This window comes from Melospiza melodia, chromosome 15 (assembly GCF_035770615.1).
Source record: "Melospiza melodia melodia isolate bMelMel2 chromosome 15, bMelMel2.pri, whole genome shotgun sequence".
In the NCBI taxonomy this organism is placed as follows: Eukaryota; Metazoa; Chordata; class Aves; order Passeriformes; family Passerellidae; genus Melospiza; species Melospiza melodia.
Genome location: NC_086208.1, coordinates 14,841,217 through 14,858,096, shown reverse-complemented (window position 1 = coordinate 14,858,096; position 16,880 = coordinate 14,841,217). Strand labels below are relative to the sequence as shown.

Genomic DNA, 16,880 nt, shown 5'->3' with positions numbered 1-16,880 from the left:
GAACCTTTTCCCAATGTCCATCCTAAACCTCCCCGGACCCCCAGGTTCTCTTGGGTGCTGTCGCTGGTCACACAGCGCAGGGATCGGAGAAGCTGCAGCCCGCGGTGGGCTCTGTCTTCACTCTCCTCCAGGCTGAACAACCAAATGATGCCCTCGTATGGCCCCTCCAGACCCTTCCCCACCATCGCGTTCCCCTTGCATCCTCTCTGATAAGAGCTGTTCGTGCTGAGCGAGGGAGCAGCGCCGGCCCCGGCAGCAGCGGGGCCCGAGCCGGCGGCGAGGCCGCGGGAGCTCCGGGAGCGGAGCCTGCGGAGGCCCCGGCCCGGCCCCGGCTCTGCCCGGCCGCGGGGCCCCGGCGGCGGCTGCGGCGGGAGGCGGCGCCTCTCGGGGGGCGGGGGCCGGGCCGGGCCGGCCGGCGCTGCCTTCCGGGGCTCGGTGCAGCGCGGCCGGAGCCGGGGCAGCCGGAGCGGGCAGGATGCGCTCCGCCGCCGCCCCGCTGCCGCTGCTCGCGGCCTCGCTGCTGCTGCCGCTGCTCCTGCCCGCCGCGCCCGCCGCCCGCGGCAGCCTGGAGCCGCCGGCGGGCAACGGCAGCCGCCCGCCCGCCGCGCCGGGCCCCGGCAACCACAGCGGGGCCCGCCTGAGCCCCGTGCCCGCGATGCTCCGCGACCTCTCCGCGCTCAAAGCCGCCGTCATCGGGGCCTGCGCGCTCACGGCCGCGCTCATCGCCTGCCTCCTGCTCCGCGTCTTCAGGTGGGCACCGCCCGCGGCAGCCGCGACCCGCCATCGGGGGCACCCGCCGAGGGGCCGCAGGGGGAAACCCCTCCTGTATTATTGCTTTATTATTGATAAATATCATACGTATCTTACAGATAGTCATGCATTATATAACCTGCTGGTGATGTGCTCAAAGCCCGGTGTGTGTGGCTGGTCCCTGGGGAGCCGTGCGGGGCTGCCGGCCTGGCACGGCCTCGCCTCGCTCCGCTCCCGCAGGAAATCGGGACCGGAGCTGGGCTCCCGATGGGATTCTCCACCCGCTCTGTGGGGCTGGGCTGGGCACGGAGCGGAGCGCGGGAGACTCCGCTGGAACAGCGGGGAATACGCGGGGATGGTGGTGGGACGCTGGTGCCCAGGGAGCCATGGGGAGCCTGGCCATGGGGACACACAAAGCCCAGCCGGAGATGGGGCCCAGATGGCCAAGTGTCACAGCTCGGTGTCACAGCTCGGTGTCACAGCTCGGTGTCACAGCTCGGTGTCACAGCTCGGTGTCCGGCTGCTGGGCAGGGCCAGCCGGAAAGAGACGGGAACAGCTGCCGCTCGGCGCCGAAGCCATGGCTCAGGTGACAGAAGCAGTTAAACAAGTGGAGCTGGCCCATTCTTCCTTGTTCTGTCTTCAGGCAGCTCCTTTGTGCATGGCTGAATGCTCTGCATCCCCTGCTTTGAGCTAATTCCGTGTAGGAAGGGCAGCGTTGACGATGGTAGTATTCCAAAGTGTGGTCTATAAACCGAAATGATCAGGGCTGCTACTTTCTGAAGAAATTGACATTTAACTGTATTCTGCTTAAGCGTGTGCAGCAGCTGGCACAGGCAATGCAAATAAATGTGCTCATAAAGTGATGTGGTTTGGGAGAGCCCAATAAAATGTTGAAGAGGTGTTTTTTGGTTTTTTTTTTAAATCAATATATCTGCTTTGCAGCTGTACAGAGTTGTCACATACAAACAGCAGAATTGGTAGAGATTATATGAGCTAGAATTAGGAAGTCTATAACTAAGGCTTTTCATTCTGCACTAAGTTTCTACTCCTAGTTCCGTGTGATCTTGGGGAGTTTATTTTCTTTGCTACAGTTTCTTCTGAGTATGAAGCAATATCTTGTGTCAAGGAGACCTGGCTGAATATTGGTAGCCAAAGAAGGCAAACTGATAACCTTTAAAGGCCTTCCCTATACCATTATCAGCAAAAACAAGTCCAAGTTAAAGTCACCTTGGGAAGGATGGATTTATTCTCCCATGCCAGAGTCGTCATTATACAGCTGATCAGAGTTAATGCAGCATTAAAGATATGTTAAACACCCTCTGAGATGTCATGTGTATCTTTGGTAGAACCTGCTGGGGAAGTGGAAAATGAAGCTATTGGCTTCTGAGAATGTTTCTTTATCTGACAGAGCACTTGTTTGTAAACAGTTATCCCAGTTGCAAACGAGGCAAGAATACCAACAGGTATGTTTGTACAGCGTCACACTTGTAGCTGACAACACAGATCAGTGGAGATTCTGTTGCAGAAGAGATAAGGGATTTACCCTCAATAAATGTAAAGCTTTTCTCCATCAGAATACAAGCTTTGTTCACACTTAGTCAAAAACATTCTGGTTTTTTTTCTGAAGAGTCATGGATTCCTATTAAAGAGATTTTGCTGAAATCCAATCTTTGATTAAACTTTCACTGTGAAATTATTCTGTGTTGCTGGAAGTAAATTGTCCTTTTGTATGAGTTGTAGAGATTAAGTAAACCAGTGATTGGCCAGATACTCGTCACAGGCATCAGATTAATATTTTATACATTTTATTTTTTATTTACATCTCATTTTTACATATTTTTCTGTTGATATTATTTCCCTTTTTTGTTTGAGTAGGAATAGATTTGTCTCCCGCTTTCAGCTCAGTTCTTAAGGCAGCACTCAGAGATTCCTTTTCATCCCTTTTGGAAATGCCATGCCCTGAATTCATCTGATGGTTGTGTGGTTCAGTATGTGGTGTCACCCGAAGTGGTCTGAATTTCCTTTCTCTCTGTGGCTGCTGGGGTCTGTGAAGGCCAGCCAAGACTTTGCTGTTTGTCTGCATGTGGCAAGCTCTAATTTGCTATAGTATTTATTTATTTATTCTTTTTTGCAAGCCCAGTCCAGGGTTTGCTTTCTTTCCTACAGCCGTGGGCTCTGCATGCTCCCAACCCAAAACCATTTCCACAACAAACCAAATTCCATGTTATTCTCAAGCACATAGTTGGGTAGTTTGCATTACCAAGACACACAGCAACAGACTGTGTGTGGCTAAATGCACTCTTTGATCTGAGTTTTGGATTTTGCTTTTTTACCTCCGTGTTCTGCCCTGTTGCTCTCCCCTGGTGCAGCTCAGTTCATTCCATTTCAATGCAATTTTTGGGATCAGCTCACAAGAAACACAGTTTTTCAGATGTGGCCAACTGTGCTGGTGGACCGTGTGCCTTCTAGGGAAAGCTGATAAGTTACTTTTGCTGCAGTGGGCCAGCTGAGAGCAACCCAAAGCTTTACTTGCAGAAAACTCTGTGTTTGCATCATGTCTTGAACAAACAGAATCCAGGCTGGAAAGGCTGCTGTATATCTAGATTTTTAGAGAAAAGCTACCTGCTTATTTTGCATCTTGTTGCGTTGGCTTTTTTCTTCTTGTTCAATTTTGATTTCTTCATCAAATACCACTTTAAGCTTAGTTTTCCAGTAATAGCAAAACTGGTATAAATGAGATTGAGGAGAGAGGTTCAAGCATATGATCATAAGATACAAGACCCTTTGTTCTGTGAGCTGGACAGTTGCTCCAGGCCATCCAAGGCTTAACCCCAGAGAGTTTTACTGATTTAAAATAATTGCATTATAACCAGTTACAGTACTCCAGCAAAGACAAGGCTTTATGTTCCTGCTAGCAACAGGGAAGAAAAGCTCAAATTAAATTATGTTAAATGAAGAGGAAAAAAAAACCTCAAATCAACCAAATATCCAGCCTTAAAGTATATATATATATATATATATATATATATATGTGACCTATGTTGAAAGCCATGGGCAGGCAGCAGCACTGATCATGGAATCACAGAATCACAGTTGGGTTGGAAGGGACCTCAAAGATCACCTCACAGTAAAAGAATTTCTTCCTAATATCTAATTTAAACCTGCTGTCTTTTAGTTGGAAACCATTCCTCCTTGTCCTGTCAGTCCAGAAATGTGCCATCTCCAGAAAACACATGAGGACTTGGCTTAGTGCTTCAACTTTGTTGTATACAGCACCATCCAGAGAGCAGAGATAGCCAGAGAGATCAACAGAAATGCAATATTGCTGATCTAATTCATCAGCTGGTAGGAAGCCTGGAGTTTCCTGAGGTTTTTAGTTCCATTTTTTTTTTAACTTCTAAGGGAGTCCATTAACATGAAATAAACTGGTCCTGATTCCATTCTGCATAGAACATTGCTGCAGTTCTAGGAGGGACTGGCTTAGTAAGACTTTCAGTAAGCACTCTACTTAGAAGGGATAAGGGGTTTTTTTGAGTTATTTGGGGTTTTTTTGTTGTTTTTTTCTTTCTTTCTTGCTAGGGGATGGTCCTTTCTCTCTACATCTCTTAGCAGGAGGTAAAACATGCGGAGACCTCTCTCTCTCTGGGTCAGGAAAAGAATAATCTTTGAATGTCAGGGTTGTGGACTAAAATAGATTAGAGGCGTAAATAATACAATGAACCAGTGAGTTGATTCGAGCACTTAGCCCACCACATGATGCCTCAGAAAGGAGGATGAAGTGCTGCATATGACTGGTGCTTGATCAAAATAGCCCCTGGTCAAAGTACAGCCACAAAGGCAGCGTTCTGCTCTCTGTGTGTCATTCCCTGCTGTCTGGAGAGGGATGTGGGGTGGAGCAGGCAGACCCTGGTGTGATGTGTGGTGCCTCAGCCCTGGGTCTGCACTGAAAGGTTCATATCCATGCCCCCAGTTAGCCTTTCTGAGGAGGTTTTCTTTCCACCTCATAATTCTGGGCAAGACCTGTAGCATTCTCTCCTAATTACAGGGGGTGGCTGAATCAGCAGAAGCAACAGGATTTTTTAAGTGGAAGATGGTTTTCTGTGCTAAACTACTCGGAACCACTTCTACCCTAGGGAGTGCATTGTCATTGTGCAAGGGCCACACTCTGCCCACAGCTTCCAGCATGCTTCTTTATTGCTTTAAAAAAAAAACCCACAAAATGAATGTGGCTGGAAAGGAGATGCTCTGTTTGCCCATGAGGTCTGATGTGTCCTGATCCTGTGCAGGAGGTCTCCAGAGTTCATGAAACATTTGTGTTCTGTAGTTCCTGCCCTGTGCCGCTCTGCTGACTCTGCTGCCTGGTCCCACCTGCTGAATAAAGTGCTTTTCCTTTTCGTGCTGTCATTGCTGATGGTTACAGGGATCCCGCTGAGGTTCAGGAGTTTTAATGGGAAACAGTTTCCTGACAGGCATGTAGGGAAACTCCCAAGGCTTTCCTGCAAAGTTAGCTCGGGTAATTCTGGTATTTATGAAGCCTGGGGGAGCTGTGCAAATGAGCAAATGAGAAAACGGACTGCTGGAAAGCAGATTAATGGCAAATTAGCTAGATAATCTGGGCTGGAATGGATTGAGAAAGGGGTGGGAGGGAAAGAAAGACCTTTCTGCCTTATCAATGGCAAACAACTGGTTGTAACAGCTTAGCCAAAATCCAGCAGCCAAATGAGCTTCTTCCCTATCCTAGATGAGCACCATCATTAAGTGAGGTTGTGAGGATTAATAGGTCACTGTACAGTGAGTTCTTCTCCAGGTCCTCTTGAAAATGTAGCCCAAATAGACTAATTAATGGCTGGAGGCACAAGGATTCTAGTTTCCTATTTCTAAAAATATCTGTTCTGCAGTAATTTCTTCAGCCACTACATTATTAACAGTTTTAAGATGAACTCTGTGGAACAAGTTACATTTTCTAATGGAGGGAATGTGGGAGGAGGGGTCTCAGTAAAGTGGGCCTGATACTTGGGCAGGATCTTAAATGGAACCCATGGAAACCCCCTGTAGCCTGTGAGTGCAGAGTGGTAAGGCTGTGCTTGGTTAGTTCTGACAGCTTAGTCTTGGTCTATGTTTAGGCTTCCCAGCATGAGTAAATATTTCATGTAAAAACAATGTTTTACTTGTGAGAAGAGACCTCCCTGCGTCACTTTGCTGCTAGTTTAGCAGGGAAGCAGAGTAACAGAGAAGTGGTTTCAAAAGGATTTTGAAGTGTTTGGGTTAAGAGTCCTCCTGTACTGGATATAAAATCACTTGTTTCAACAACAGCAGTAAAAGAGCAAACCACCCCGTGCTCTGCGTGACACAGCAGCACAGATAGCTCTAAAGATAAGACCAGGAGGTGACTTTCTCCTCACTCCTGATGCAACCCCAGCCTTTAGAACAGGGAGGAAATGCAAACTGCTTCATCCCAAGGGCTGGGACCTGTTTGTTCAGCCTTGGACTACTGCCCAAAAGCAGTGCTTGGCAGAGGTACTGAGATTTCCACATCAGAGATGGTCACTGATTTAAATTTCCTTAACTTTAAGCTTGGAAGGGACCACTGTGGTGGAGATGCACGCTCAGGGCTGGAGTCCCAGTGTCTCTGCAATGCTGTGGAACTGTTTTAAAGTCTTCTTGAGGCAAAAGCTGTGCTTTTGAATCTGGCACACCTTGCATGATGTGCCACGGCACGGCTTCTTGATGGTGAAAGTGCACTCGGGATGTGCTCAGAGCTGTGATTACCAAAACTCTGCTGGGCTGCTTGCTTGTGTCTGCACCAGCTCCCTTGTCATGCTCGGCAGGTAGCAGTTTTGTTTACTAAGAGGTGTAGGGGAAAGTTCTGCATTTTGTTAACCAAAACCATCCACTTTTCTCCCTGAAGGCTGGCCGAGTACACATCAACATGTTCTTGAATGCATAATCACAAAAATGCATTCATGCATGAGCAGTGTGACCTTCCTAGTATACATGAAAACAGTAGGTGAAGTAAAAAAAAAGGACCCTCACAATTCAAGCTAGAGGCAGAGAATACATTGAAAAGCCACACACAAAGTGTTTATTAATTGAAAGTAAGTGTTAGAAAATAGATCTGTCAAAACTGTGGGATTTGCAGGTGTGTATCTCCATTTACAAAGGAAGGTAAGGCTGGCATTTGTGGGAGGAGAGGCAGTAGGCACAGTTAGCTTTGAACAATGGTTGATTATTTTTCATAGCACCTGCACAGATGGAGCCTGAAACTGCTTCAGTGAGACTCAGGGTTGTTGCTGTGAGAGTCCTGAGCTTGGCCTGACTGCAAGGAAAGCAGGCAATTTTGTACCCAGACAGCATCACCTCCTTGCTCCTAATCCTGCCTAGAACATTCCCATGGCTCAGCAGGGCTTAACCTGTGCTTTCTCATCTGAACATGTTCACTAAACCAGTGCCTGCTTGAGCTGATTAAGCCCGTGTCTCACTTATTGAGGGTGGCAGCAGGAGCACGTGGTGGCTGCAGCGTTCGTGTGCCTGCCCTGGGTGCCAGAGCACCTCTGGTTTGTCAGCAGTGGAAGGGCTGACATTGACCTGGATTGCAGCTGACCAGGAGCTGCTCCACACACAGGCACCAAGAGGGGCATTGGAAAGGCAGCAGGAGGGGACAGGGGCTGGTTCTGAAGCGTTCCTCTTAGGGGGTCTGAATCCAACAGAGCTGCTGGGAGCAGCTTCACCTCTCCAAGGAATGCTGTATAATGCATTTTATACAGAGTGTTTTCCCCCTCTGTGTTTCAGGTCTGGCAAGAGGATTAAGAAGACCAGGAAGTACGACATTATCACCACCCCGGCGGAGAGGGTGGAAATGGCTCCTCTGAACGAAGAAGACGACGAGGATGAAGACTCAACAGTGTTTGATGTGAAATACAGGTACTGCTGCCATCCATCCAGTTAGGCTTGCTCACTGAGCTCCTGTTAGTGAAAACAGCTCTTTTATTTCTCTGCTGGCTAACTTGGCAGGGATGACGCAGTCACAGTCTCCCTCTTTGCCCAAGCATTTTCCCTTTCCTTTACACTCCTAGGGCTATTCCCAGCAGGGCTTTGTCCTCCCCTGCTCCTGCAATAACCCTGTCACTGCCCAGGCTGTCTGAACTCCTCTTTCCCCTGCAGAGCAGCACAACGGGGTACACGTGTCCCAAGTAGCTGACAGGGTCTGACAGACTGAGCTTCCCCTCTGGGGCAGCTGCTGGCAGTCATTCCTGTGTGCTCACCCTGGATGGAGGGCTGTGGATCAAGGGTTGTGGATCCACCGCTTCTTTCCCAGGCTGTGAGCCTGGGAGGGAAATCAGAATGAATCTCCACAAGATTTGTACCAGATTGGTCTGTGACACAGAGGACTGTGTGCCCTCAGTGATGCTGTTAGCAGTTACCCCTTAGCAACAAACTTTCCTTAAATATGTTTGTCTTTTTGAGATGGAAGTGGTGTGACAACCCCAAAGTTCTGCTGCCTATTCTGGGCCTGAAGATTTATGGCAACAACTCAGCGCATAAAGATGCTGCTTGTTGATTTATGGCATCAGGGTATCTGCATCTTTTATTTTTGTTTGCATCAAGCCATCCACACTATTCAAGTTGTGTTCTCATCCAAATAACGCCTGCTTGAAAATCTGTCCCACTTTGGCTGAAATAAGCTCTCCTAATTATAAAAATGCAGATCTTGATAACTGGTGATTTTACAGACTTTACTCACATTGCCCATCTCCTAACTTTGGAAAGGGGGAACACCACATCTGCTCTGAGCACATGTGTGCCAACATCTGAACCACACCCCACCATATGCTCCACTGGTTGTTTCCCATATCATTGCATTAGTTCTCTCTAAAAATCAGGAAATAGTTGAGAGCCATGAAACAATGAAGGGTGCGAGTCAAGCCTTAGTGTAAACAATTAGTTCATGATTTAGAAGACTCCTATCAGTCCTTACCTGACTTTTGCCATTCCTTGTAGCTGCCCTGGGTTTGCTCTAATAATTTCAGCTTGTGCAGTTTGTACTTTGTGATCAAGCTTTGTTAAACCCAGAGTGCAAAGATCTGAGTTTAAACAGCCCCCATGTCCCACCCTTTTCCTTTTAACTCCATACTTTCTCTGTGAACTTTTGGAAATGCGATCTGAGGGTTTTTCCCCAAAGAGTGAGAACAGAAGAATCTCAATCATGGCAGTGCTTCAGGACAAGATGTTTGAAAGTGAAGTAGTGGATGAACAAAGAGAGCTTGCTGGAGACCATTTGTCTCTTGAGGGCTGTGTTTGTGTTGTCTGGTGTTGCTTCCCTGGAGCAGGAATTCTGCTGCTATCACTGAAGGTATCAGCTCATCCTGGGTCCCTGCTCTTGGCCAAGCAGTCCTCTTTTCAGCTGTGGGAATTCCTCCTTTCTGCCATAGTGCAGCAGCTATTAAATTGCACGATTTTTGCAGTCCTTGCTGTTTCAGGAATTCTTTTGTTTAGCTCAAACAGAGCTACTCATTTCGGAGGGGAATATCATCTTACAGACAGCCCCTTAGCAGTGCTGGTTTTGGGAAAGCTTCTTTGAGGATACATTTGCTGTGGAAGGTGTCAAGCTCTCTGGTTCCTTTGTGCAGCTTGGAGAGTGTATCCCAAACAGTTCACAAATCCTGTCACCAGTAAAGAGACTCCTTTGCAAATTGGAGTTGCTGAGTTTGACCATTGAACTATTCAGGATTTTTTTTCATAGGTGCTTGTGTTCAGATGGGAAGGGGAGGATAGAGCTGCAGAAAGAGCAGCTCACACTTGCCCACAGGGAGTCAGGGGATAAACTTCTAACAGGTTTTCTCTTGGTATATCTGCCTCAGTCCTTGCCCCCCAGGCTGGTATTCATGGCGTGGGAGGCTCTGAGCTGATTTATTTGAGATCCCCTCCCATTGCTGAAAGATCCGTGCTGGCACTTGCATCTGTATTTGGGGGAGTAATTGAGATTCTGTGCTCTCTCCCCATGTAATGCAAACAGCTCTCTAATTAAAAGGCAGTTGGTGTGGAGCAGCAACAGGGGAGAAGCGACATTTACCTCTCCAATTGGTTCTCGTGCAGTTAATTTTCTTTCCTTTAATGCTCTGTCCTTGTGCAGATTTGTTTCCAGTCTTACACGAGGCATCAAAGAACAGCAGACAGTGTAAATTGGGCTGTTGGATGAAGGTCATTGCTATTTTTTTCCATTTTTTTTTTTTCAGGAAGCTTTAAAGTTTTAGGCTCCCAGTAGTTCCCCCCCTGGCTTCCCTTGGGCAGTGGAGCAACAAGAAATAACCACCTTTCTCCAGTAAGGCAGCACTTCAAAATCTTGCCCAAACAGAGTCCTTTCTGTGGATGCAAAAGCCACCCACTGCTGCCTCTGTCAAATGTGTGCTGGATCAGATCCCCTCTTTGCAACCTCATTCCAGTAGCAGGGAAGCAGCTCTGTCCATGGCCTCTGATCCTGCAGGCACCATTTCTGTGTGAAAAGAGGTGGAAAGTATGAAACAAAGACTGTCACAGACTTAAGATGCCAGATCACTTGGACATTGATACCTCCTTAAAAAGCTTTGTGGAAACCACTGTTTTAATATGCATGTTTCTCTATATATTTGCTCTGCTGTTGAGAGAGGCATTTGGATAAATAGCTCCAGAATTGTTCTGAAATTGCTATAAAGCTACACCAGGAAAGCAAACAGAGCCATGGAAAGAGTGTTTGCTTCTTGATCACTGATTCAGTCTGTGCTGAAGGCCAAAAAGTATTCTTGTCCAGTTGATTCCTGGACCATATGAACTATATTGGTCATAATTTCCCAGATGTCAGATAGTTTTTCAAGTTTTATGATGGGATTTGGTGCACATCTTCAAAAATGAGTTAGTGGAAAGCTAGATTCCCACTCTCCATATGTGCTTTTTCTCATCCTACAAATAGATTTTGATTTGAAGATTTCCCTCTCCTCTTTGCTCCTTTAGCTCTTTCTTTCAGGAGGGCAGGGGGAATTTGCACGGGTTCTGTGATCTCTGTGATGGAGCTCAGCCATGGATTCATCAGGCATTTGGCACTCAGGGACACTTGAGTAGAGAGCAGTGAAGTAAAGTAGGTTACAGGCAAACATCCCCAGCAAACTGGTGTCCATCCCCCACCACAGAGCACTCTGCTTATTTTCTGTAATAAAAGAGATTAAAACAGCTGCAAAAAGAACCAGTTTCTGAAAAGGTAAATAAAATTGTTAGCTTGTTAAGCTTATTAACTCTAGCGAGGCTCATTGGGGGATTTCTTGTCAGCTTCAATAGGAAACTGGAAGCAGGTTCTGAATAAATTCCGCGGCGCCTTGCACATGAAAGGCTTTGAAAGCACTTCAGTAATCTGGGATACCAGCAGTGGCTCCTCTCCCTGCTGACTTGCAGCTGTTGGAGGCAGCGAGTTCTGCTCCTGCTTCGCTTGCTGGGCCCAGCTGGGGGAATTTCACAACTGTCCAGGGCCACATGTGCCATGTGACAACCCAGAGCTGGGGAAAGAACCTGGAATTTAAATGCCAGTTTTGGTGTCAGGCTCCTAAATAAATACTGATAGAAAGTTTTTCTTGGGGCAGACTGAAGCCTCTGTCCTTCCTGTTGGCTGAGTAAAATTCCTCAGTTTGTTTTCCCTGTGGATTGTCATTTTTCCTCTAACAGCAGCAGCAGCAGCAGCACCGGCCAAACGCAGAAGTGGTTTAGGAATGCATCTTCCAAAGTGCTCTTGAAAGTAGAAGGATTTATGTGTAAGGAGAAGTGGCAGGCTGAGGGAAGAGGACAGGAATATTTATTCGACCGTTGTGGGTCTAAAGGGCTTTTGAGAGCTTGCAGGATGTTTTAGAGGAAAGATACACCACATGTAAGGGCTGGATCCTGGATTCATCCCTTTTCCAGGCACTGATAGCATTGAACTGTAGAGAAACATCTTCAGCACAGTTGCAGGGCTCAGCCTTTGATGTACCCAAGCCTTGGGAGTCTCTGTAAAATATGGGTTACACTCCTGGTGCCTTCTCTAGGATTGCATCCTTTCCAGATCCTGGCTGTGTGTGCAGCTCTGAATGGAGCATGGAATTGTTCTGTTTGTTACTGAGAGGTGTTCACTCTCAAGGGAGCAGCTCTAATGGATTTTTTTTTTCCAGTGAAAGCTGCAGGCAATTCTGGATGATGCCAGGTGAATTGTACTGGGGTTTATAGCAGCTTATTTTTTTTTCCCCAGCAGGCAGCAGTGACAAGTTGTGTGTAAATGGAGGGGTATCATTTATCCTCATCTGAAGGGGGTGCAAATCACCAACACAGGCAGCAGCTCACTATAAATACAACAAATTGCCAAAGCTTTGGTGCTGCTGTTAAGGATTTCCCATAGGTCTACAGCAGGGGAGAAAAAGAGATAGTCAAAAAGCAATTTTGGCTGGGTTTTGAAGGCCAGTTCTTTCCTGATGCTATTTGACAGTTGTTGCAGAGCACACCATGTTCTGCTGCTCTTGCAGTCCTGTGGGAGGGCTCTTGCCTTATTCCTGCAGTGTAACAGGTTCCTGTTAAGATTTTTTTTGAACCCTGAAGCAGTTAGGGTGTCAGGAGGAGCATCCATAGCAAGGAGAATGGTCCGTGTGTGTTGATGGGTAAGGGGTGCACTGGTGTGTAAAAGCTGTGAGGTGCAGAATGTGGTTTCATGTGCCTCCCTGTGCACATTCCCTTCTCTGCTCTGCACAGTGAGTGACCACAGGATCTTCCAGCATCTGGCTTTTCCCTCATCTAACTCTGCTTTTGTCTTCCCTTGGTATCTCTTCTCTGCCATGGCACTAACATCCCATCACTGCCACCAGATACACAAACTGCTGGAATCCGTGGCAATCCCAGTGAATGATGCTGCCTTTTCCTTTGTGCCCGTTGGGATTTTATTTCTCCACTTCACACGTGGGTTCTCATCTCTGCCTGTGAGTAATTTTAATTGCAAATCTCCAGCTGTATTAATTCTTCTGCTTTCCAGGTAAAGCAGCTCCGTGGAGCGTCAGTGCCCTGCCAGACGTCACTCTGCTGTCGAGGGACCTGCTGAACCCATAACTGTGAAAGGGGAGGCTTTCATCTCTGCACCTCCTCGAGGTGCTGTTTGTACAGCAGGCTGTGGATCTTCTGACTCAAACAGCACCATCTGGTTCCCTGGTGTCCCAGCTCCTGCGTTGGAATGACCAGAGTTCCTCTTTGCAAACCGGGCTCTCTTGCTTTAGGAGGGCTGCAGTGTCACCAAAGCATTACAAGGTGCAGCTCCTTACACTCTAAATAAATTCTGCAGAAGGAGGAAGACAAGGAAGATTAAAGCAAGCTGCCCCAAGGACTTATTTTCTAAAATCCTAATTCAACACTTCAGTCACTGTTAAACTTCAGTCACTGTTAAACGGATCATGTGTTTAAAAAAAAATCAAGAAGTATTTTTGGGCCTTACAGAGGTGACTTAGGACTTAAGATGGTAAAAATGTAAGCCATGCTGAAATGCCACACTGTGTTTGGTGTAGGGTTTGGGTGGGAAGGGGTGGGGAGGTCGACTCATGTAGGAAATTTTCTTGACTTGCTACTGATTTTTTTTTTAAACAACAATTGCACTAAGTTTTCACGATGACACTCATTGTCCCAAGGAGCTCTGATCAGATCAACTTCAGTAAGTGAGACCACAGGGAAATAGGAAGAATCAGGCATGCTCTAAACTACAACAATCTTGGATTAAAGAAGATATATTTTTGTAATTTTCTGCCCTTCCACTGGGAGTAAAACCAGTGTTTTGTACTGTCCTGTGCTGACTGTAACTTGTCTACAATTCATTACCTTTTTCTAAGCAAAGTTAAGTCCTCATGTGGAATGATTGGATTGCAGAGAGAACATGTCTTATTTTTCATGGAAGCTTCATGTAAATGATCCTATTCTGTCAAACTGGAAGTTTTCCTTTACTACCTGCTTGACAAAGCTCATTTAACTGAAGGACGATTTTTAGCTGTTGTTCCCTGCTGTGCTTTGTGCTGCAGAGGTCAGAGCTGTGGGATGACACTGTGGGAATTGGGTTGCAGCATCTGGAAAGGTTGGGTTTGGGAGACCACAGGCATCCAGGCATTCCAGGCCAGCGGCAGAAAGGGCAAACCTAACTGGGTTACTTTCTTCATTTGTGGTTTTCCTTCAGAGTAACCACAGATGAAGTTCAGATTTTACTGTTTACTGCACTCCTTAACACCTTCTATTTTGGGTTTTTAAGCTGGCTGAAACCTTGCTTTTCTTGGGGAATGCATATTTTCCAATTGTTTTAGGATTGTCCCACTGTTTGCTTGACCCTCTCCCAGTTGCAGTCCCTCAAGGAGACTGCAGTTCCTGGCAAAGCACCAGCCTTGCAGCAGGCTGCCACTTTTGGGATTTTTATCTTTTTTTTAGAGCCCTATTGAGATTTGAGGCTTGTTGAGAAACCAAACTGCTTTGTCATGATACCACGACCTGCGCCAGTTCTGTGTGGTTCCCCTTGGCCCTTCAGTCAGTAAAAGGAGGTGAAGGGGAATTTTTCTTCCTTTCCAGCAGCCCTGTGCATTCATCTCAGCAGCTGCCATAGCACAGCTTGCTTTCCCCTAGCTGTGACTCAGCAAAGGCTTTGCAGACAGCCAACTCAGCCTGGATGGAAAAATCCCAAAGCAGACTGTTGTGTTAATATTAGTCATCAAGGCACTATAAAATGCTCTGTTATTTTCATTCATGGAATAGTTTGAGTCATTCTGTGCCTCTGTTACCAAGCAATATTTGACATGTCAGCTGTGAGGTGAGGATGGGCTGGGCAGGTTGTTCTGGCTGGCAGGATCCGCAGGGAGCAGAGAGTGGAACGATGCTGCAGGTTCAGGTGAGGTCTGGAGCTCTTTCCTCACCTCAGTAAAACAGGTTTCAGGCTCTAGGCTGGATGCTCCAGAAGGAAATACCGAGTTTATTCAGGGCTGCAAGAGTGAAGGCTGGCAATTGAACTTTGTGGGCAGACCAAGCCCTTTTGGAGTCAGAGAAGTGGCAATACTGAGAGCAGAGAGGGAGGTTAAAAGCTTCTGTTGGCATTTGTGGAGGGAGGGGAGGGGATGAGGTGGCTGCCCTGTCTGTGCAGGCACCATGGCAACGTGTTCATGCCCACTCTCCTGCCACACTCATTAGGCTGAGCATCAGGCACTCTCAGAGTGGAGACAGGGAATGAAACCATCCCTTTGCACAAAAAAAAGGCAAGACCAAGTTGTGTAGGAGAGAGATGAGGAGAAAATAAGCATGAAGGGCACTTCTGCCTTCTGAGCAAGCTGGTTCTTGAAATCAGTTTTTCCAGCAGCTTCAGGTCACTTGCTGAGTTAGGCTGGCAAAGGCCTTCTGCTCCCCTTGCTTGTAGCTCAAAAAACAAAAAAAATCTCACTATTTTCACAACATGGCCAAATCTCAATGGTGGACAGGGACCAGGTATTGAAGGTGGAGGTGCTCAACAGCAGCTGGGATTTCCTGGCTCCTTGAGGAAGTCCCAAACTGTGTGCCATAAGCTAAAAAGTGCTTATAGGGAAGCAGCAGCTGCTTGGTGGAAATAAAAGGTCAACCTGACCAGTTGCTCACAGTCATTAAAGTAATCCAAATGCTTTGTCTGATACTCAGTTGTTGTTGCAAATGTGAGGCAATGTTTACCTCTACAAAACTTGCTGTATGTGATTTAAATTGTCTGGTTAAATATTCTATAGCTATATTTAGTTAAGATTTTAAGAGCACTTGACGTGACTCATCTAATAGTATATATATGAATATTTTTTTAATTGTAGAAATCAGTTTAAAACATAGTTTTAATAATTTTAACTGTTTGGTTCAGGTAGTTCTAGGAGTTCATCAGAGAAGAAATAGCCATTAACCACTACATGAGTTTTTTACCTTAATGTCCTGTGTATCTTACACTGCAGATTTAATCTGATTGTGACTGTAACGTGTCTTAGTATCTGCTGCTATTTTGTGTTGCGTAGTCAAACTTGCTTTGTTCAAGAGCATTTTAAAAGGCATATTTTTTTGTTACAGAAAATGGAAACAGAAATGTTATTACAGCTGTCTTGCCTGTAGCTCACTTACTGCTCACAGAATCCTCCAACTCCTGGCTGAGGCAAACCGAGTTTGTGAGTCAGAGGCTTTTCCCTTTGTGCATGTGGAGGGAAAACCCTGCACAGAATTGCAGCTGCTTTGCTCCAGCCACAGCCCTGTCGCCAGAGATTACACTTGAGAAGCCAGAAATCAGTGTGCCATGCTTACCTGCAGAACTAACTACACAGATAGCTTTGTTATGTGTATTTTTCTCCTCTTTTGTTCCCTGTAAGTTGCAGAGATGACTGCAAACACTTGTTTAGCACACTGACTCTGTGATCCCCTGGTGTTTATCTTAAGACCAAACTTACTTGTAACAGTCTACAGGCACTAATGAAGCTTGAAAACTTAGACACTAATTAAGTCAAACATTTTGTTCATAACTGTTCCCTCTAATTCCATGTACATGGTATAATCTCTGCAGGGTGGAGGGCTGTGGTTTTTGTTAAAGATTTTTTCCTTGTTAGATGAGTTTCTGCTGCTGCAGTTTGTGTGTGAGGAGGTATCAGGACCATGTGTTCAATTTTGTGCAATTGCTTTGAAGTTTTTTTAAAAAGAATTTGTCATGGTGACCAAAGCTTCTTTTTAAGGAAAAATTGGTTGTGTTTGAATGGACTTCATGTGTTTCAGTAGAAACTGCCATCATTAAACATGTTCTTGAAACCCCTGTGCTGTGTGTTATGTTTGAGGCAGGAGAGGGAAAGGGCTGATGCCTTTTGGAATGAGGTGGAGTCAGAGCTCCTGTGTGCTCTATTATTAAAGGGTTGCAGGTCCCTTTGTCCTGTGACTCTGATTCAGGGCCTAACAAGGGGCAAAACTGGTTTTAGCACCATGGTTGATGGGGACTTTTAAATACAAGAGGTCCCCATCAACCATCAGGAAGCTGGGCTTACTGCTGGGATCCAAAGGCAAAATCCTCTGCAATAGGGAAGGGATCTCCGTGCCTTTGGTGTTTGGTACCTCAGAGCCCACAAAGTGTAGCCACATTTGTTGTCCC

The 16,880-nt window shown here is 46.5% G+C and overlaps 1 protein-coding gene across 1 annotated transcript; it reads left to right on the top strand.

Annotated features, from left to right (window-relative positions):
- Nucleotides 1–475: 475 nt before the first annotated feature.
- On the top strand, nt 476–16,546 carry FAM174B (family with sequence similarity 174 member B). The gene is made up of 3 exons (XM_063169895.1): nt 476–750; nt 7,541–7,672; nt 12,765–16,546. The coding sequence occupies exons 1-3, from the start codon at nt 476–478 to the stop codon at nt 12,766–12,768; spliced, it is 411 nt and encodes a 136-aa protein (XP_063025965.1). The 3' UTR covers nt 12,769–16,546.
- The last annotated feature ends 334 nt before the right edge of the window (nt 16,547–16,880 follow it).

Bases quoted from the DNA above. Each gene is read 5' to 3' on its own strand.
- FAM174B (XM_063169895.1), top strand. From the start codon at position 476: ATGCGCTCCGCCGCCGCCCCGCTGCCGCTGCTCGCGGCCTCGCTGCTG. The intron at 751-7,540 runs GTGGGCACCGCC...TCTGTGTTTCAG, and splicing joins CTCCTGCTCCGCGTCTTCAG to GTCTGGCAAGAGGATTAAGA.